General features: G+C 40.7%; 1 protein-coding gene and 1 long non-coding RNA gene across 5 annotated transcripts in view; both read left to right on the forward strand.

Annotated features, from left to right (window-relative positions):
* The window catches only part of LOC108135014 (scavenger receptor class B member 1), a 308,793-nt gene that overhangs the window by 81,451 nt on the left and 206,424 nt on the right, over positions 1–20,918 (forward strand). The window contains exon 1 of one of the 4 annotated variants that reach the window (XM_041708920.1): positions 17,336–17,350. The exons of the other annotated variants lie outside the window; for them this stretch is intronic. Within the exon in view, the coding sequence (XP_041564854.1) occupies positions 17,341–17,350 (10 nt within the window). The 5' untranslated portion in view covers positions 17,336–17,340. Of the gene's footprint in view, positions 1–17,335; positions 17,351–20,918 lie in introns of those variants that run through there. 4 annotated transcript variants of the gene reach the window in all.
* Positions 15,554–16,051, forward strand: LOC121467500. The gene is made up of 2 exons (XR_005977556.1): positions 15,554–15,799; positions 15,855–16,051. It is a non-coding gene; the product is annotated as an uncharacterized LOC121467500 (long non-coding RNA).

The raw sequence follows: 20,918 nt of genomic DNA on the forward strand, positions 1-20,918 counted from the left end.
TTTATGTTACACAATGGTATTTATAAGATAATATATTGAGCATACCACTAGGTATGGCTACGGCTTGTAATTGCCTTCCTACATTTATTTTTCTTATTAAATATACAGCTAAAATTATTATAATTACAATTGCCAACAATAACGGTGTATGACCAGTAAGATTTTAGTAGGGAGGTTAAGCATTCTGGTTGAACGAGTTGAATAAAGCGGACGTGTTTTCTTAATATATAAGTAAACCGTGTCATTTAAGTTCAAACAAACGCATGCACGTGGCGCCGAATAACAGCAACAACAACATCCACTTGGCAATGGAGGTGGCAACCCCAGCGGAGCTAACATTCATACCGCTTTCGCATGAGCATGCATAGGTTGGCACCCTTCCAGCCTGATGGTTTTACCGACCTCGAACGACAAGGCTTCGGTTGGCAGCATTGCTACCCTGAACATTTGGTTAGCCCAGAAACATGGCTTAACTGACGAATACCTAAGGATGCTGCTCATCACCAAGTTAAAGGGAAAAGCACAGATGCTAAGATGCTGAAACGTTTCAAACCCTACTAAGATGCTAATTATGGCCTTCCGGCAAATGTCTTCTAACTCGGATGGCAGCAGACCAAGCGTTTTGCCATGTATTTCAAGGAGAAGATCATCTTAGCTAAGCCCATCAACCTGGACACAGATGAGCTTTTGGAGCAGATTATTGAAGGAGTGCCATAGGCAAACTTAAGGGATCAGGCCCGAATTCAACGATTCGCCAACCCGGAGCAGATGCATCAAGCCTTCGCCAATATCTGCCTTTCGCAGTTAACTGCGCTACGCTGAAGGAACTGCAACTCGAAGGGCCATTTAGCAAAGGCTTGCTGCAAGCCAAAAGGGGCTCCTGGTTCCTTTTTCGCCTGTGGAGAAATGGGACACTTTGTAGGGCAATACCTCTAGAAGAAGAACGCTAAGAACGCTAGTAACAACAACAACTATGTAAGAACTATAAAAATCCTTTTTGTTTATTTTCCTAATGTACCAATAATTTCAGAATCCAAGACGCAGTGCTGGGAAGGGATTTCATGGAAATTTTTGGATTGAGCATTAATCTAGACACCCTTGACACTTTTAAGGATACTAATTGTAAGAATAGCACCTCCAACTTGAAACTGGTTCATGGGACGAAGGGTAAGCCACATTCAACTCACGAATTAGCAGATGATTATTTTACGAATGGTCTGAGAAATACAACTAAGTATGAGACTGTTAAGGCTCAACTGTTGGAAAAACAGACTGTTAAGGATCAACTGTTTAGAAAAGAGACTGTTAAGGAGAAACTTGTCAAAATTTCAGACACGGATTACCACGAAGAGACTCAGGAGATAAAATCAATGTTGACAGACAATGATTTCCACAAAACACCTAATAAAAACATTATTATCGGAACACAAAACAACAAAACAAAATAGCGTTAAAAACAATAGAAACAAAAAATATATGTCAATTACCAACGTCCCGGCATTATCCGAACGTGTAGCGAAATCTGCATGCTACGACAAAGAAAACATAAGTATCGCATATAAGCCGGACCACACATTAAAATCTATATACAACAGAACAAAATCAAAGATTAATGAAATTGACAAAAAAGACGTGATTATAAAATACATGATATATATAGGAACAACAAAATCGAAACTAAAAACTAGACCAGGACAGCATAAATCGGACTTCAAGGCTAGACACCATACGATCGCGTCAAAAAACAGCACTCATGTCCCACTGTGCAAAGAATAATCACTCGAACTTCGAAGAGGCGAGTATCTTAACACAAGAACAACACTATGCCAAACGATTCACCATAGAAATGCTACATATCATAAAAACACCTACAGACATACGAATGAACTACAAAACGGACACTGACAATTGCGCTCATTTATAAAGACATTTACTAGGGAAAGAAGAATTCGTTAACAACTCCCCGTCACCGAACGCAGACGTGTAAATTTAATGTATATCAAATGTAAATTGTATTCTGTTTGTTAAGAATATTAAAATCGTTGTTATTATTTTATAGTTGTCCTGAAGACGTTTGCCGAAGAGCATCGGAAATATATTGACAAATAACCAAAATTAAAAAATTGTGTTATTTTTTCAATATCGTGACCTCGAGCCGGCTAACAATTAATATACTTTGGAAAGTTCGCCAAAACTAACTAGATATATTAGATATAAATATACAAAGAGACCAGAAATACCTTTTACCAGATGCGAAATGAAAATTACCATAGAAAAATCAAAATCGTTCAGTTGGCGGCTTTTAAATGGTGAAAAGGATCAGCTCCAGAAATTATTAGACGAATATCTAGATAAAGGAATTATAAGAAACAGAAACGTGGAGTACACTTCCCCAATTGCGTTAGTAAAGAAAAAACTGGAGATCTTAGATAATGCATAGACTACCGCCACCTAAACAAAGTTATAATAAAAGACAACTATCCGTTATCCTTAATATAAAACCTTTTGGACAAGCTAGTCAATAAAAGTGTATTTTCACGTTTTTGTGAGCGACAATTCGGTAACTCCTTTAGGACAGTTTTAAATTTTGAGGATGCCCATGGAAATAAAATATGCTTCAGCTGTTTTTCAACGTTTCGTAAAGAAGATATTTGCCGATTTGATTAAAGATAATAAAGTCATTGTATAAATGAATGACATTATGGTAGCAAGCACAAATATACAGGAACATTTAAAAACTTTAAAAGAAGTATTTATACAATTAGTTAATAACAAATTGGATAAATACGAATTTATGCAGTCAAGAATTTATAGAATTTTATATTTAACCAAGCCACTTTATGACTCGAAAAGAATAAACAGGAGCGTTGCAAAACTTACGGAACCTGAAAACGGGGTACATTGCACAGTGGATCCGCTTGTATGGAAGAGCGGCCAAAAATACTAATAATGGTTATAACGTGCTGAAATTTATAACAATAATTTAGCAAATTTGTCTAAACATATAGCAACAAAAATCGGACTTATCGATCGGCTATATCCTATAGCTCCCATAGGAACAATCGATACCGAATTATAAAAACATATTTGTTTAATCTAATTTATTACGATTTTGGTATGGAAGATATTTTTCGTAGTTATACATATTCTTAAAAAACTAAAATAAAAATCAACAAACAAAATATAAATGAAACAAAAATTATAAAGCATCGTCAAGTAATTCGTAGACAGATGTAAGCAAACTCGACCTATCTTTTTTAGGAAGTTGTCTCTGTCCTGTTAAAAATGGATCTGAACGCAATAATAAATAGTTCATGACATCTGTGTTTGTTAAAGTACGAGATACTTTCCGACTGTGTTGAAGTCTACATTTTTTTAGTTCCTTGTTATTGGACTCTGCTGCTTCCTCTGAAAGCTCTCCTATCGACACTAATGCATACTCTATTACAGCTGAACCATGAATTAAGACCTTATGGACGGTAGCCGGTAAATAGTACCATGGATATGCAGCTATAAGATATTTGGCTGTATCCAGCGCGTAATTTTCAAATTTCTCCACATTAATTTTGAATCCCGATGCCATGGCTTGCAATAATGTTGCACATCTGTGAATCAAAGATGCATCGATTCCTGTTATTTCGGAGCTCAAATCTGCATTACAAAAGAATTTCCTTGCGATATTTCCGTCGTTTGAAGATCCTCTACCTCCATCTCTAGGTTTGTCCACTAGTATTCCCATTTTTTCGCGAAATTCCTCCTGAATGTGGTCGACAGTAACGAGTCGATGATGGCCGGGGGTTTTTCCAAATTATTGTGTTATCTATTTGAGTAACCAGTTGGAGAGGTACATAGGATGTTACAAATAAGCTTCTGTCGTCCAAATCACCGTTTGAAAACTTTTGCTTATACTCGCTATGGCCTGTACTTCCATCGAAGCCCCATTTTCCAATTAAAGTTAAATTCGTAACTATATTTTCAGGCATAGTTTCAATGATGTTGTTTTGAAGCTCTATTATACTAGATGCCGTATTGTCTAGTAAGCTTTGTAGTTCGACTTCCGCACGAGATTCGTCTATATAAATACCATCAGGGTATCTTATTTTTTTGAGACTTAGTAATCTTTGGTAACTGGGAAAAAATTCAAAGGATACCAATGCATTGGTACACAGCAATTAAACAAAGAGAGTATACACTTGACAACACTGTACACAGAATAATTAAAGAGGTCCCGAGCAAAATGTTTTTTGGGGTACAACAAAAGGGTGAGATTGTAGATAAGCTTAGAGTAAAATTGGAAGATATAAGTAATAAAATTGTTACAGAAAGATAAGAAGAGATTCGTGTAAAAGCTATGAAAAATCAAAATCAATCTCAGGCATACAATAAAAAAAGGCAATAGGCGATTACGTTTACGGTAAAAATTTCATAGCACAGCAGGGGTGGCAAAAAAGTTGATACCCAAGAATAAAAAACCATATGTTATATCCAAAGTGCTTCGAAACGAAAGGTTTCCAGGTTTCTCGAAATCCATACAAGGGTGTTTGCAGTGCTCAAAATGTAAGACCTTGGATAGGGAGAAGGAAATCAGTATAGAATATATTTACAAAAAAAACGTGATATATATAAAAAAAAATTTGTAATTAATTTTAACTTCAGCCTGAATAATATCAAGATCAGGGGATCCAATTCGCAGGATGGTCGATGTTGTTGGCTCATCAGATGGTCACCCAATTATATAAGCTCTCGATAACTCGATAGGTAAGAAGAAGAACGATAGTCTGTAAGCAAGCTGGAGGTTAAGCATACTTTCGAGTTAAGTAAAACGGTAAAACGTGTCATTTAAGTTCAAGCTTTTGTCCTTTCACAAATTGATGAAAATCTAATTATTTTAATTCAACTTATTAGTTTTGAAATCTTTTACTTGGTTTAATAAATTATTAATCTCTATTGTATAATAAATTATTGGTGTACCTAAGTATAAATAATAAAACCGTTAAGTATTTATTTTTCCTCGTTGCGCGTGCAGGCCACCGGATATGGTCTGCAACTCGGAGGTTTCTTCTCTTGGGAACTGCTTGTGTTAACTTCTCCGCCTTTCAAGTGGTCGACGTCTCGGGGACCCGCTCGTTCCACATCGTTGTCAGTTCTTGGTTTGGTGTAACTTCTGGCTGTTAGATAGCGATAGCCGAGCCAAATGGTGGAACACAGAAAGAATGTAGCAAGTAGGGCAAAGGAGTTGCTGAGGAAGGACCCCAGTGTAAGTTATTCTTTGAGGGCCCCGATGTGCAGATTGCTCAGACTCAGCTCGTGAAGAAATGGGAGACTCAGCCTGGTGGACCGTGATGTTGACTATGGCCATGGCCGACACAGCAGGTTTTCTCATTGAACTTCCCAATTGATTTACGAACCAACTTCCGTTGAGGGCTACCTTGTCAGAATAGGTTACCAGGTAGGTTCCAGATATTTTTTGCTCTCGTCCTTGGTTGTCGGTTATGGTCACGTTGGCATCGTTCACGATGAGGTTGCCATGATCCACAATGGTAACTGGATCTAGGTGACCTGGGAGCGTGGAGCAGTGCGCAAAGCCCCCAGAAGAAGGTGGCGCCGACCGTCGTTTTGCGTAGACCGATGTTAAGGTTTCGCGCTGGGCATTCGGCGACAAGGTGCCCATCTTCAAAGTCCAGGATTTTTTCTGGTGCTGAACTGGATAGACTGTTATCTTCTTACACATAAATTAAGGGAAAAATAATGAGCAAATGTAGAATTTCAGAATTTTGAGAAACACTAATACTAGATACCTCTAATAATTCTATCAAACTAACGTCAATAAGCTGTCTGTCTTCGAATTCGCCAATATCGGAACTATCCATAATTGCTGGACTTACGATGTTTAATATTGCTAGGGTTATTATTAGTGTCGGAGTGTTAAATGAACTGCGACCTTAAGATCTATTGTACACCCATTCAGAGCCCCACTTCCTCGAATAAAGTCGAGGGGTTTTAATGGGTTGATACTTCCAAAGAGCTCAGGTGTAAGAGTTCTGGTTCCTAAGATTTTACATCTTATACTAACGCCGGACAGTCTGCAATGATGTGTCTAGAGGTTTCGTCCTCTATGTCGCAGAATCTGCAAGTCCTACTGCTGGTTATTCCCATATTACCTAGGTGACTTTTCAGTCTACAGTGCCCGGTTAGTAATCCGGTAACGATCCTAAGTGAATTTTTCCCTAGTTGAATAAGTTCCTTGAACCTCTTCTTGTTGTAGTTATTTATTTGAGTTTTGGCTTGTCTTAGGCCTGGGTTATTCCTCCAGTGTTCTTGCCTCATGGCGCCTTCCTCTTTCCTAAGGTATTCCTTTATAGTGTGCCTCCCTATGCCACAGTAGGGCTCTGGTCCTATCAGGGGCTCTTCGGCTCCTAGTTTTGCCATTTTATCGGCAAGTTCATTTCCGGATATATCCTTATGTCCCGGAATCCATCTGAGGGCCAGCCTGTTTCGGCTGCCCAATATATTTAGCTTACTCTTCACCTCTAGGACTAGCTTCGAGGTGATTTTGTTGCTATGTAAAGTAGTAATTGCTGCTCGTCCGTCCGAAAGGATCGATATGTCCTTTTCCTTGTATCCACGCTGTATGTTGAGCTCTGCACAACGTCCAATGGCACATACCTCAGCCTTGAATATGCTGGTATATTGGCCAAGGGATTCGTGGTATTTTATGCGTGGCCCACTCCAAGGCCCGTGCCTTGTTGTGTCAGGGATCCATCTGTGTACCATGCTATGGTGTGTTTAGCCATAGGGTGTACTTCAGTCAATGTGGTCCAGTCTTTCTTATTGCCTAGGTGTGATGTGAAGTTCTGCTCGAAGGTTAATTCGGCTGTCATTTCATCCCTAGGGTGGAGTATTAGGGGCACCTCACCTAACAGATTAGAATGCAACCACTACTTGTGGCCTCTGTGCTTATTCTCAGGAGTGTAATTTTGCGTTGAATTTCTGTTACACAGTGGAGTGGTGTTAGCTCCATCAGAATTTCTAAGGCAGTTGTAGGACAGGTCGTCCTTGCCCCTGTCATGCATACGCAGGCAAGTCTTTGCAACTTTCCTAGCTGGTTTTGCATGCTGGTGAGCTTAGCTCGTTTACCCCATACAAGTGCTCCGTAAGTAAGGATTGGTCTCACAATCATTAAGTATAGCCATCGTATTATCTGAGGCCTGGTTCCCCAGGATTTCCCAGCAATTTTCCGACAGGTATAGAGTGCTCTGTAACACTTTTCCAATGTCTTTTGGACATGGCAAGCGAAGTTCAGCTCACTATCCAGGGTGATTCCTAGATATTTAACCTCTCGGCTAGTTTCTATAGGAGTTCCTAGCAGTGAGACTTGTCTCATTCTCTGTAGTCTGTACTTCCTTGTGAAGGGAACGATGACTGTCTTACCAGGATATAAGTTGAGTCCAACCACCCTGCATCAGTCCAGCGTTGTCGTTAGTCCGAGTTGGACGATGTCGCAGAGTGTCGCTTCAAATTTGCCCCTGGCGATTATCACGATGTCATCGGCGTATCCCTGACATTGGATTCCCTTTTCAGCAAGTTTGCTGAGAAGCTCATTTACAAGCAGACTCCATAGCAAAGGGGACAGTACTCCTCCTTGCGGGCAGCCTCTGCTGGTTGCAATTTTCACGCTATACGAGCCCAGCGTACATGTTGCTTGCCTGGATTCAAGTAGGTTTGCTCGTATTAACATCTATGTTCCTCTTGGGCAGGGCAGCTCGAACCGCATCATGAGATGTGTTGTCGATGGCTCACTCTATGTCTAGAAAGGCACAGATAACTATTTCTTTGCTGTCAATTGCCCCTTCTAGGGTGCGACATAGTTGATAAAGGCAGTGCCTGTTGAACGGCCTGCTCTGTATGCATGCTGTGTGTTTTGCAGCGGACAGTCTCTGAGAGCTGTTCTTCTGATATTGTAGTCTACCAGTTTTTCCAACGTTTTAAGACAAAACGAAGTTAAGCTGATAGGTCTGAAGGACTTTGGACTGGTGATATCCTTCTTCCCGATCTTGGGGATGAAGACCACCCTAGCGCTGCACCATGTAGACTTGGCTGCTGCCCATTCAATTCTAACAATTTTCTTGTTTGTTGAAGAGCTTCCGAGTGGTTACTCGTAGTCGTTCAAGACTATTATTCCACCATGGTGCGTCTGTTTCCCGCTTCTGTCTGCCTAGAGGACAACTGTCTTCAAAGGCACTTACTATCTAGTGGCCTAGGTTGTCTACCGCTCTATCTAATTCCAAGGGGTGTCTAGGGTATCCTGACGGTTCGTTGGAAAGATTGAGCTCTAGAGTTGACCTGAATTTGTCCCAGTTTATTTTCCTGGGGTTTCTTTTAGGATAACATCTTTTGCCCCAGATCACATAATGTGCGTTGGCATCACATCCTATGATGAGGGGGATCTTGTTCGTCCGGCAGTGGTCCTCGAACCCGGGTGTTCCTGGCGGTGGACAGGCCTCCTCCCCAGCAATGTAGGCGGAGACCACTGCTAGCTTCGCTGCAGCTCCTGTGCCGTTGATGCTCTCTGCTCATGAACTCTGAAAAGATACTATAATTGATATCTTTCCTTATAACGATGCATGATCTAGGAGGTAGTCCTCCTGGATCGCATATTACCTTAGTGTCTTTCGTGTACAGGCCTTTTATGCCATGGTGCCACCATGGCTCCTGTTGGTAGATGAACATCCTCGCCAAGACAGCAGATGCTGCTTTGGCCCGATGGATGCTTACCTGGGCTAGCCGAGTGCTGCTTGTTGCAGCCATCACTCCGAGGTTTGGTGCTCCGTGATGTCTGGTGAAGAGAAAGAGTAAGTCTCTCCACCGCCGTCTATCACGGTAACTTTAGGCTCCTCGCAGCTGTCATCCAGGAGGAGCTCCTGGGCCAGCTCCTGGGATGACATAGGGTGTCCATCCCCTTGGTCGTCCCCAATATCCAAGCGAGTGATGGATTGTCCGTCCTGCTCCCCACTCTGCGACGTCGGCTCCACATTCAGTGGTTGGAGGGTATCCTCGACAGCCTCGCAGATGTCGTTACTGGGCGTCTCTTTCGGAGCCAAACCGGAAGTTGAGCTTGTGGTCACGCTCCACTATCTCATCCCTTCCGGTGTGGTCCATCCCTATCTCCTCTGTGGTCCGGTCTGAGCTTCCCGGGCAGCACAAAGTGGCGTTGTAAGCTGCCGGTATGTCTGCTCCCGTGCGGGTTACTAGGAGTACTCCCTTCCACGTCCGCAGCTGAGGTACGACAGTCTTAAGCCACTCAGCTGAGCCTTCATCCAGGCAGTCGATAATCAGGTAACCCACCCTGAAGTGAATTTTCCTGAAAACGACCGGAATGCTCCACCCTGACGTGAGCATCTCGTCCATGACCGAGCCTGAAGACCGGATAGTTCCTCTGCGGTCAGGCTGGCCAACGGGAAACTCTCCGGGAGTATGGCCACCCTGATAAGCGTGGCTTTCTTGGCAGCCTACGCGTATGTCGGACGGGGTCCGATGACCGGTGGTGCCGAGCTAAAGGGTCGTACTCCCCCACTTGCTCAGGGACCCGTGAGGACGTCTCACTAGCCCCTGTGCCGTGCCTAGACCTCTAGGGGGTATCTGTTGGTGGTGTGCGGCTGGTGTTCAGCCGTTTGCCAGCCGGTGCCGCCCCCAATGCTGGCTGCTCCCTTGGCTCCTTTGCCTTCTTCAAGGCCTCCTCCGTCTCCTGCCCTGCATGAGATACCTAGGCTACCACTTTACCTTCGACCCTGGCATGCGACGCCTGTTGGGGTCGTCCAGTCCTCCGGGCTGTCCTAGGGCTGGAAGAGCGTCCTGCTTCTTCAGCTGTCTGATAGATTTTGGCCTATCAGACGCGAGAGGTGGGCGTGCTGGCAGGGTAGCTCCTGCTGGCACACCACGCTCTCTGGCTGGGAATGCCTGCGGCGCAGGTCTTCTCGCCTGAGCTGCTGGTGGAGTCCTAGGCGGGTGCGCTGCCGCCTGGTGTCGGTCGTCGTCGAGGGATCTGTCCTTAAAGTGTCTTGCGAGACCGGTTGCAGTGCTATCCTGCGGGATTTTTACATTTATGGACTTCTTCATCATGGGGTCCCACGAGTTGCAGAGAAGTATACAGTCCGCCCGGGCAGAGATCCGCCGTACCCGGGTAAGGCGTAGTTAGGACAGACGGTCGCCACTTGCCTGAATCCTCCGTTTGCGACTGGGCTATTTGTTAACTCGGGCCCCCAGCCAGGCTGACTATCGGCACGGGTCGAATGACACCTTAGTACGGCACCGAGATTTGATGTGGGGGGATAGGATGGAGGTAGGTAATTGTGAGGTAGGGGGTGTGTAAGGCTACGGTGTTAAGACGACCAAACAAGCGTCTTGTCGGTATACCTCCATCGGTATACCCGCTGTTTGTCCGGGGTTGCTTATTTGCTTGCGCTTATTCACAACTAACCTTCCCAGAAGGGCGTTCACTATCCGCAACCTGCGACCCGCCTGGTGGCCTCAGCTAAGCCTCCCTTCGAACCATCCCACTAGTTCTTGAGGACCAAGATATCCACTTGCTAGGGTTAAGCCCATTAAAATGTTTTCTAGATCCGTGATTACAATTCTATTTTTTGGTAGAACATTTTCCAAAAGGTGGGTTTCCTTATCTGTTTCGAATTTATGGATTTGATTCATTGGATTTGTGAGTTCATTTAGACGTTTCTGAAATTTGATATTTAATTCTGTTTCTCTTTCATCTGTTCTCATAAATTATTCTTGATTGAATTTCATTTGCTCCCAATCGTTAAAGTCGGAGGTGCCGGCAATAACTTTTAGTGCTGTCCCGATTAAGTTAATACTCCTAGCGGCTCTATGGTGGATTTTCAAGGTAGTCACCAACTTGCGAATATTTGTAAGATCCGTCATTATGGCTGGTGTCATTGTTTCCGTCTGGTCGGCGTAGTCTTCATAAGTCGTCACGTTTGTTGAGTGCTGTAGGTATCCGTAGGACTCCCAGATGAGAATTTCGTTTTCTTCTATCGGGATGTAGTCTGCGTTTGTGTAGTCATAAAGTTTTACTCTCGCGTCCGTCTTGGCAGCTGTAACTACAAAAACTAAGACGAATTTTCTTTACCTAGGTTCAGTAATCTCGCGAAAATGGGTAGCGTCGATTGTCCTTGTGGACCACCCTCCTCTCAATTTGGACCGTGGTCCCCAGGTCTGGCGAGAGCGTGTTTCCTATGCGTTTGTTTGCCTTTAAGAAAACTTTTTCACCAGCTTGATAGCCCTTTTGGGTCCTATCTTTGTTTACCTGATCAAGGAATTTTTCTCTTACTAATTCTGCTTTCGAAATCCGCGGGTTTTGAGTGAACAATCTCTATGGGTTTTTGTTGGTTACGGAGTGGATAGAATTGTTGTATTTGTTGGTTGCCAAAAGGATTAGTTCGGTCGTATCGCTTAAGTTGCCCTCTGTTTTCAAGCATCTGGCTATTTCCGCGAGGGTGCGGGGCGTTGGCGATGGTGATATTGAAATGATTCATTAGAATCGATTTAATTGTTTCGGAGTTGAACGATCTTTCGTTATCACAATAAATTGTTTTGATTTTTGGGAATAAATTTATTATGTGTAACAAAGGGGATTTTACGTCCACTATGGCCATCGATGCGATAGCCTGCACCGTGGCGAATTTTGAAAATTTATCGATGCATGTTAGAAAAAGGGTTCCATATGTTGAAAAAATGTCGATGTGGAGAATTTCCCTTCCAAAAGAAGGTATCGGTGATTCTGCTATCACTTGCTTAGATGGATGGCGTTTGTATTTTGCCATTAAACAGGTCTTGCAATTCAGGGTTGTTTCTATTGCTAACCGAAGTATTATAATTTCGCGCCGTGATCGTCGATAATTCCCTTCCAGCGTTTTAGTTTCGCGTTAGGGTTTTTGTCCGAGACGGCAAAGGTAAGTGGCTGGTGGTCGGTAAAGATCTGCAAGCCTTTCACTCCGTACAAGTAATTCCGGAGGTTTTTCAGTGCCCAAACTTTAGCGAGGAACTCTCGGTCGTTGGTTGCATAATTTTTTTCGTTGTCCCGCAGCGCACGTGATATTATAGTGATGGGGCGGCCATCTTGCGATAGAACCGCTCCCAATCCAGAGCCTGACGCATCAGTCGTCAAGTCAAATGGTTTTTTTAAGTCCGGTTAGGAAAGCAGAACGTCTTCTGCCAAGATCTATCTCAACCTGTCAAACGTTTCGCTCTGTTCCTTGGTCATATCTATGTCAACTTTACTCGACTGATATTTGCTAGTTTTGCCATTTTCTCTCTTTAGGATATTCATTAAGGGCCTTGCGATAGCCGCGAAGTTTTTTATGAAGCACCTAAAATGGCTTGCTAGTCCCAGTCTGAGTTCGTATAGCGTTCTAGGCGGGGGGAATTGTTTTCTTGCTTTGACCTTCTCAGGTGAAGTTCGTAGCCCTGTTTGAGACACTATGAATCCCAAGTATTCGACGCTTTTTTAAAGAACTTTGACTTCTCTTGGGACACTCTCATGCCCGCCTCAAAGAGTTTTGTTAAGGCCCAATCCACGTCCCTAACATGGTCCTCTTTTGTTTTGGAAAATATTATAACGTCATCGACATCTTTGAAATTCCTTCTCGAAGGACATCGTCTATGGCCCTCTGGAAAATGCTTTCTTAAGTCCAAATGGCAATCTACAGAATTCGTATTTGCCGTTGTTTATTGAAAAGGCTGTCTTTTCCCTGGCCTTTTCTGCCAGCTCTATCTGATGAAAGCCTGACTTGAGGTTGAGTGTCATATTGAGTGCCCATATTCGACAGTATTGTCGAGATGGTAGGGATAGGGTATCTATCGTCTACGGTTTTTTCCTAGTTTCCTAAAGTCGATAGCCAATCGCTTCTTTTTAACTCCATTTTGGTAAGTTTCTTTTTTATCCACAACCCAGATAGAGTTATTATATGTGAAATTGGATGGCCTTATTACGCCGTCCGTAAGAAGTTGTTTAACCTCTGCATTGACGAATTCGACTACACCCATGGGATGCGGGTTTGACTTAGACTTCATTTACTTGTTTAAGTAAGTCGAGTCCGATAATGCCGTTAAAGTCTTTAAGGTCGTTAAGAATAAAAAAGGGTGTTTTTAAGTTGAACACTGAAACCAGATATTTTTTATCTATTTTAGTAAAGCCATGGATCGACTTTACTGTGAAGGGTTTATCCGCTGCCACGATGCCTTTAAGCCCCGGGAGTGGAGTAATGTAATGTTTAGAGGTGCCTGTGTCGAGTAATAGTTTTATTTCTTTTCTTGCTACCGTACGTGTAATGTAAGGAAGCAGGGATTTTATTCTAAAAAATTGCAGGAGTCTTCTGCAGCAAACTCGTCCTCTATCTCCGTGGTGCTTGCTTGCGCAACGAAGTCATATTCCTCATCGTGGGTTTTTTTTCCGGCATGAAGTTTATTTTTTGTTGGGATCGTGTCGACCCTTTTTTGCTACGCCGTGGGCTGCTTGAACCTGGAGGAGATGTCGACCTCCATTGGTTCTGGCGCTGGTTGGCTTTGACCTGCGATATTATATGGTCTTTGTTTAAAAGAACCACCCTGATTAGTTGATCGGGCTAAATATCTTTTCATCTCTATGGCGGGCGAAGGTGGCTGCGTAAGCGCTTCTATCATTACTTGCTTCAGCTTCTTGAGCTAATGCCAAGGCTGATGGTACGTCTCTTGATTGCGCCGGAAAAACGGCTATTTTTGATGACTTTTTTAAGCATGATATGAACGCATGTAAAGCGTCATCTCTGTGCTGTTAGTTTAGGAGTGCCGCCGCGGTTGCGTCGTGAGTTATGATTGTTTTATTGGTAAGAAGCTTTAGTTTCCGTTCGATCTCGTCATAGTATTTAAGAAGGGGCAGTTCTCCCTGTCTTGATAGACTTTACTCTAGCTTAATTGCGTCCGCCGGAGTTTTGTCCGCATACGTAAAATCCAACCTTGCCAGTATGGCATGAGAATTAAGCACTGTGTTAAATAAGGCTAATACAGCCGCTGCTGCGCCCCTTACCATATTTTTAAGTATTCCTACAGCCTGGTAATGTCGGCTGCTGCCTTTGTCTGACTCAAATACCCTATACGCTGCAGTAGCAGCCTGCCTCCAGGAAACATAGTTTTCCTGCTTCCCATCGAATTCCGGCACAGATTTTACCATGTTCGTTACATTCTTTCCCCGTTTCTATTTCTTTTTTTTAGAAAAGTCTGAATTTTCGGAGTTTTATCCGTTAATGAGCATAACTCCCCCATAATTTTAGCTAGTTTTTCATCGAATAACTCCTGTTGCCTTTGGAGCGCGCAGGCTATGGGAGCTTCCATGCTCGCAATTTGTTTAGCCTGCATTTCTTCTGTGTTCTGGGCTCATGCGATTTTAAAGTCAAGAACACTGTCTCGGATGTGTGGTACCCTGCTGGTCGATGGGTGACAATATTCTTCAGATTTATCTGTTCTGGTTTCTGCCTTTCTACTCTTGTCTTCAAAAGTTTTTTTGTATTCTTCTAGAACTTCTTCGTCTGATGAGACGTTGTCGCTATTCCTATACATGAGTCAGTATATAAAAAAAAATATCGTGGGTGCCACAAATTTCAATCGAGATCCTGTTAAAAAATTTTTTAGCATCTATTATTTTTTGCAACAAAATTTAAATATCAAAATCAATGTTTTATTAATCAACAACAAATTTTATTAAAAAAAATGTTTTGTATTTTTTGTGTCGGAAACTATGCATCAAAAAATACAACATTTTTATTACTAAAAATTCTCCAAAAAATATAATTGGTTTATTTTATTTTTGCACAATTTAGTATAGTAAAATTTGTAATTTATTCGATTTAAAGTGTCAACGAAATGTATTTTTTAATTATTTGCACTAGCGAACACTTAGGACAAAAAGCCTACTCACATATTTATTTCGTCTTTGAGTTCTATGTTTTGCCGACGGCTATTGCCGCCACTGGTACTGCCACTGTTTGCTGCCGCTGCTGAATCTACATGCACTGTAATTATGCGTTCATCCAATTTTGCCGGTACTGTTCTTCGACTTTTAGTAATGGTTAAATATTTCGAAATTGCGGTTTAAGTTTCATTAAAATCGGACGACTATATCATATAGCTCCAATGGAAACAATAAAAATATATAATTATTCTTTTTTAAATGTAACTTTTCTATTTTGTAATTTTTCTTTTTTAGTTCATTTTATACCCTTGCAGAGGGTATTATAATTTCAGTCAGAAGTTTGCAACGCAGTGAAGGAGACATCTCCGACCCTATAAAGTATATATATTCTTGATCAGCATCACTAGGCGAGTCGATCTAGCCATGTCCGTCTGTCCGTCCGTCTGTCCGTCCGTTTATATGCAAACTAGTCTCTCAGTTTTAAAGCTATCTGCATGAAACTCTCCCAAAAGTTGTCTTTCTATTGCAGGTATTACATAAGTCGGAACGAGCCGGATCGGCCGACTATAGCATATAGCTCCCATTAGAGGTGGAGAACTATCGATGGCACTATCGACACTATCGATGGTTGGGCGCTATCGAGCCACTATCGATAGCAGCAGACACCTTCGATAGCGGCCCGTCCACTATCGATAGTGCCATCGATAGCGGGCGTCTCACATCGCTAAAATACTTTAACGCGCATTTCACACACAACTTCACACAAACAACTGAAAAATTGTTAAAATTGACGGGAATTATAAAAAAAACTATTAAAAATGGAACGCTTTTTAAAAAAAGGTATGTTTAATGTATTTTGCATAAGTATTTTGATGGATAATGTGTTGCATTTAAGGTACACGTCGGAGGTCCGCAACACCTACTGCGCCAAGTCCAAACAAACAGGACTGTGAAAGAGCTTTTAGCAAGGCAGGGCAAATTGTTTCCGAGAGACGCACCCGGCTCAAAGAGAAAAACATTAACATCCTGTTATTTTTGAATCAAAACTTTTGGTTAAAATAAACCATTTTTCTTAAAAACTTAAAAAAAAAATTTTTAATTTCGGACGATATTATCGGTGACTATCGATGGTACTATCGACACTATCGATGGTTTGAAAAAAACAATCGCTCACTATCGATGGCGCCGACTATCGATAGTTCTCCACCTCTAGCTCCCATAGAAACAATCGCAAAAAAATTTTTTAAAAAATTATAACTTTGGATCGGAAGACTATAGCATATAGCTCCCATAGGAACAATCGGAAAAATAAATTTAAAAAAATTATAACTTTGGTGTTTTTTAATTTTTTTGTTAATTCTTCGAGATATAGTAATGGTTAAATATTTCTGAATTACGCTTTAAATTTCATCAAAATCGGACGACTATAGCATATAAATAAATAATAGAAAAATTGAAAAACGGTAAAGTTATAATTTTTTTTGTATTTATTTCCGATTGTTCCTATGGGAGCTATATGATATAGTCGTCCGATTTTGATGAAATTTAAAATTAAATTTATGTCGAAGCACTAAACGAAAAATTAAAAAACAGCAATGTTATAATTTTTTTCATTTATTTTTCCGATTTTTCCTATGGGAGCTATATGCTATAGTCGTCCGACCCGGCTTGTTCCGACTTAAATACTACCTGCAATAGAAAGACAACTTTTGGGAAAGTTTCATGCAGCTAGCTTTAAAACTGATGGACTAGTTTGCGTAGAAACGGACTGACAGACGGACGGACAGGCGGACGGACAGAAGGACGTACAGACAGGCGGACGGACATGGCTAGATCGACTCTCCTCGTGATGCTGATCAAGAATATATATACTTTATAGGGTAGGAAATGTCTCCTTCACTGCATTGCAAACTTCTGACTGAAATTATAATACCCTCTGCAAGGGTATACAAAATTTACTGTATTTGTAATTAATAAGTTTTGTAATCGGCATAAAGCTGAACAATAGAACCAGCCTTGTAACTTAACAATTCCAATTCAGCGAACCGACTATGAAACTAATTAAATAAATATAAAGTAAATTTTTCGGTAAAAGAAATAATAATCATCACAAAATTTGATATCTGAAATTTTTGGAGGTGAGTTTGTTAAACAAATAATAATAGGTTTTATTAAAGGGCTATTCCAGATGCCGTGGCCAACTCGTTTAAACCGCAGAATTTAATTACTCGGCTCTTGAGTAAAAGGATTTCTAAAATTAAAAATCTAGTTCGAAACTTGTTCATCAAACAAAAGAGTCAAGCTTTAAACTAAGTAGCTGTCAGTAAGAGTTTCTTCGCCAGTTAGATATTATTTGTGTGCGCGACGTGAGCTGAGTGCCTATGTATGTATGTATGTATATATCCACGGGCAACGACATCTAGTTGGCTGGCAAGGCAGGCAACACAAAATACAAATTTCCAAAATAACAAAAAGAAAAACATATTTCTGTCTTAGTTCATATACCATTTAAGCTATGTATAATAAAATAAAATATGTTTTAACACGAATTTATTTTTATATAGACACATGTATGTTTAACTACTACAAAGTAATATTTGTTTTCCATATACATATGTATATCCGATTGTACCTATCGACAATGTCTCTTTCATTACGTTTAAACATTCGACTGATATTATAATACACCCTGCATAGGTATACAAAACAAACCAAGCAATTGTTTATCTTCGTCCACTCCCAAGCGTACCAAACTTGTTTACCTTTGTGTATGCTTTATTATTATTTATTAGTAAAGTCTGAGTTCTTTTTTTATTAGTTTTGAGGGGGGCATTGCATACAAATCTGTTGATTAAGACTTTCAAAAAAGGCAAGAAATGTAAAGTATTTTAAGGTAATCACAGAATGTATACTCTATCGATTTATAACTCTTTTGAAATATATATAAACAAGAAAGAAAGTAAACTTCGGCAAGCCGAAGTTCATATACCCTTGCAGCTATTGCAAAAATTAAATATTCTTGAAAGCATTAAAATTATGATTTACTTGCGTATATGCTTAAAAACATTGAAGACATGATGATTTTCAGCTTAATTATTCGATAGTTCCTTTGGCAGCTATATGATATCGTTTTCCGATTTTAAATAAAATTAAAAGCGTAATTCTGAACTGTCAAATTAATAATAAGACAAAAAGAATTAAAAAAGAATAATCACAAAATAGAAAAGTTACATTTAAAAAACAATAATTATATATTTTTATTGTTTCCATTGGAGCTATATGATATAGTCGTTCGATTTTAATGAAACTTAAACCGCAGTTCCGAAATATTTAACCATTACTTTATGTCGAAGAACTAAACGAAAAATTAAAAAACAGCAAAGTTATCATTTTTTTAAATTTATTTTTTCGATTGTTCTTATGGGAGCTATATGATATAGGCGTCCGATCCGTCTCGTTCCGACTTATATACTACCTGCAATAGAAAGACAACTTTTGGGAAAGTTTTAGGCAGATTGCTTTAAAATTGAGAGACTAGTTTGCGAAGAAACGGACGGACAGACTGACAGACTGACAGACGGACGGACAGACGGGCATGGCTAGATTGACTCTCCTAGTGATGCTGATTAAGAAAATATATACTTTAAAGGGTCGGAGATGTCTCCTTCACTGCGTCGCAAACTTCTGACTGAAATTATAATACCCTCTGCAAGGGTATAAAAACTGAAAATTTAAAAAAGGTCTTCATGATTACTTTTACTGTGATGTCCATTGCAAACCACATTTTTTGTCGAAGGGACGCTGACATCTGATGATATATCTTTATGGATATATTTTTTAATATACTTAAAATGACAATATATAACGTATTTTGAATAATATATTCAGAATGAAGCCTTTCCACCCTTAATCAGGTCGTCGTAGAAAGCCGCTCAATCGTCCCAAACAGTGGCCAAGCCGGGATTGTCGTCCAGAAAGATTAAGCTGTGTGTTTGGTGGGATTGGAAGGGATTGGAAGGGAATCTTCCACTATGAGCTACTCCCATAAGGCCAGACGCTTATTTCTACTGTCTACTGCGAGCAAATTTCGCTTGAAACAGGCATCGGCCAGAAGCGTCCAGAATTGGCCAACAGGACAACGCCAGACCAGATGATTCGTCAGAAGCTATCCACCATATAGCCCGGACATAGCGCCAAGTGACTACCAACTGTTTCTGTCCATGGCGAACGCCCTTGGTGGTATAAATATGAACTCCAAATAGGCTTGTAAAAAGTGGTTGTCCGAGTTCTTTGCAATTAAGGAAGAGGGCTACTACGAGGAGGGTGTTATGAAGTTGTCGTCTAAATGAAAGCAGATTATCGAACAAAATGGCGCATATTAGTAAATTCGATCACATTAGCACTTTTTAGATAGAAATATTTGAAAACAACAAGATTGGATTTCGTATTTTTTTTTCAATCGAAAACATAAAACTAAAGGAATAAGTTTAATTTTTTGATCCAATAAAAAAACTTAAGTCACGCTGTAAATAAAACTCTTCAAAGGATTATTATTTGTGAAGCTAAAAATTAAACTCAAAAAAAATTCGCTATTCTTCTAAATTTTTATAAAACTTGAAAAATAACAGTTTTTTTTTTTTAAACATAAGAATTAATTTTTTTTTTTAAAATTGTTTTTTACATATGCATTTTATTTATTGAATCTTCTCTGAATTGAGACTAACAATAGGTATATAAAATCTTAAATTAAAAAAGCTATATCTGACAGTCAAGTTGACTGACGCGGGATGTAAGGGCTCTAATAACTATTGCTGAGCTGGAAGGTCATTTCGTTGCAATCGGATCCGGTTGGAAACCCTGGCGAGCTGGTTTGGATGAGAAGTTAGCTTGGTGGGGTAGGACGCCTTTTGTTTTGAAATTTCATCTTTTACGGGTAGATGTGGATGTTGTCGTTCCGATCATACCAAGGTGCCCCAGTGATAGTTCTCAGGATTTTTGATTGTGCTCGCTGGATAATGTCGATGTTACTGCTGCTCGCGTTTCCCCACAATTGGGAGCCGTAAGTCCAGACTAGCTTAAGCGTTGAATTGTAGAGCAGAACCTTGAAGTCCAGGCAAAGGGGGGAGCGATCGTTTATGAGCCAATGGAGGTTATTAGATTTAAGTTTTAGATGAATTTTCTTAGCTTCGATATGTCTCCGCCATGTAAGTCTTCTGTCAAGGTGGACGCCAAGGAACGTTACATCGTCAGCTTGTGGAAGTGGCGTGTTATTCAGAGTTAGCCGGGGACACGTTTGTCTGTTAAGAATAAACGTTATGTGTTTACACTTTTGCGTATTTATTTTTATACGCCAGTCTGATAAACACCTCTCCACTACCACGAGATGATCAGCTAGTAGTGCTGTTGCCTGAATTGGGCATTTGGACCGACTTAAGATTAAGACTTAAGACTTAGCCGCTCGTTCGTGGGAATATCTGCGGTGTAAAGCAGAAATAGAGTTGGACCAAGGACACTACCTTGAGGAACTCCAGCCTCTATCGTGTAATCGTCGGATATTGTCGGCGAAGGCTCTGTTGTAAAGGTACGATTCAAGTATCCTGTGAGTGTTTTCCGGTAGTAACGTTCCGATTTTATGCATAAGGCCATCGAGCCAGACTCGGTCGAAAGCCTGCGCAACGTCAAGGAATACCGCACTGCAGTATTCCCGAAACTCGAATGCAGTTCGTATTTCTGTTGTTAATCTGTTAACTTGCTCTATTGTTCCATAGCCTTCTCGAAAGCCAAATTGATGCGACGGAATAATGTTGTGTTTTTTTAGATATGGGATTATGCGCGTCAAAAGGCGTTTTGATAAAATTATGACAAGAATACAGAAATAGCCCTTAAAAATACCTGTTCAACGATATACGTATACGTACCCGTAGCTTTAGTCGTTTGGAGTTGTGGGTGTGTGAAATCT

The sequence above is a fragment of the Drosophila elegans genome, unplaced genomic scaffold, assembly GCF_018152505.1.
Source record: "Drosophila elegans isolate 14027-0461.03 unplaced genomic scaffold, ASM1815250v1 contig_433, whole genome shotgun sequence".
Taxonomy (NCBI): domain Eukaryota; kingdom Metazoa; phylum Arthropoda; class Insecta; order Diptera; family Drosophilidae; genus Drosophila; species Drosophila elegans.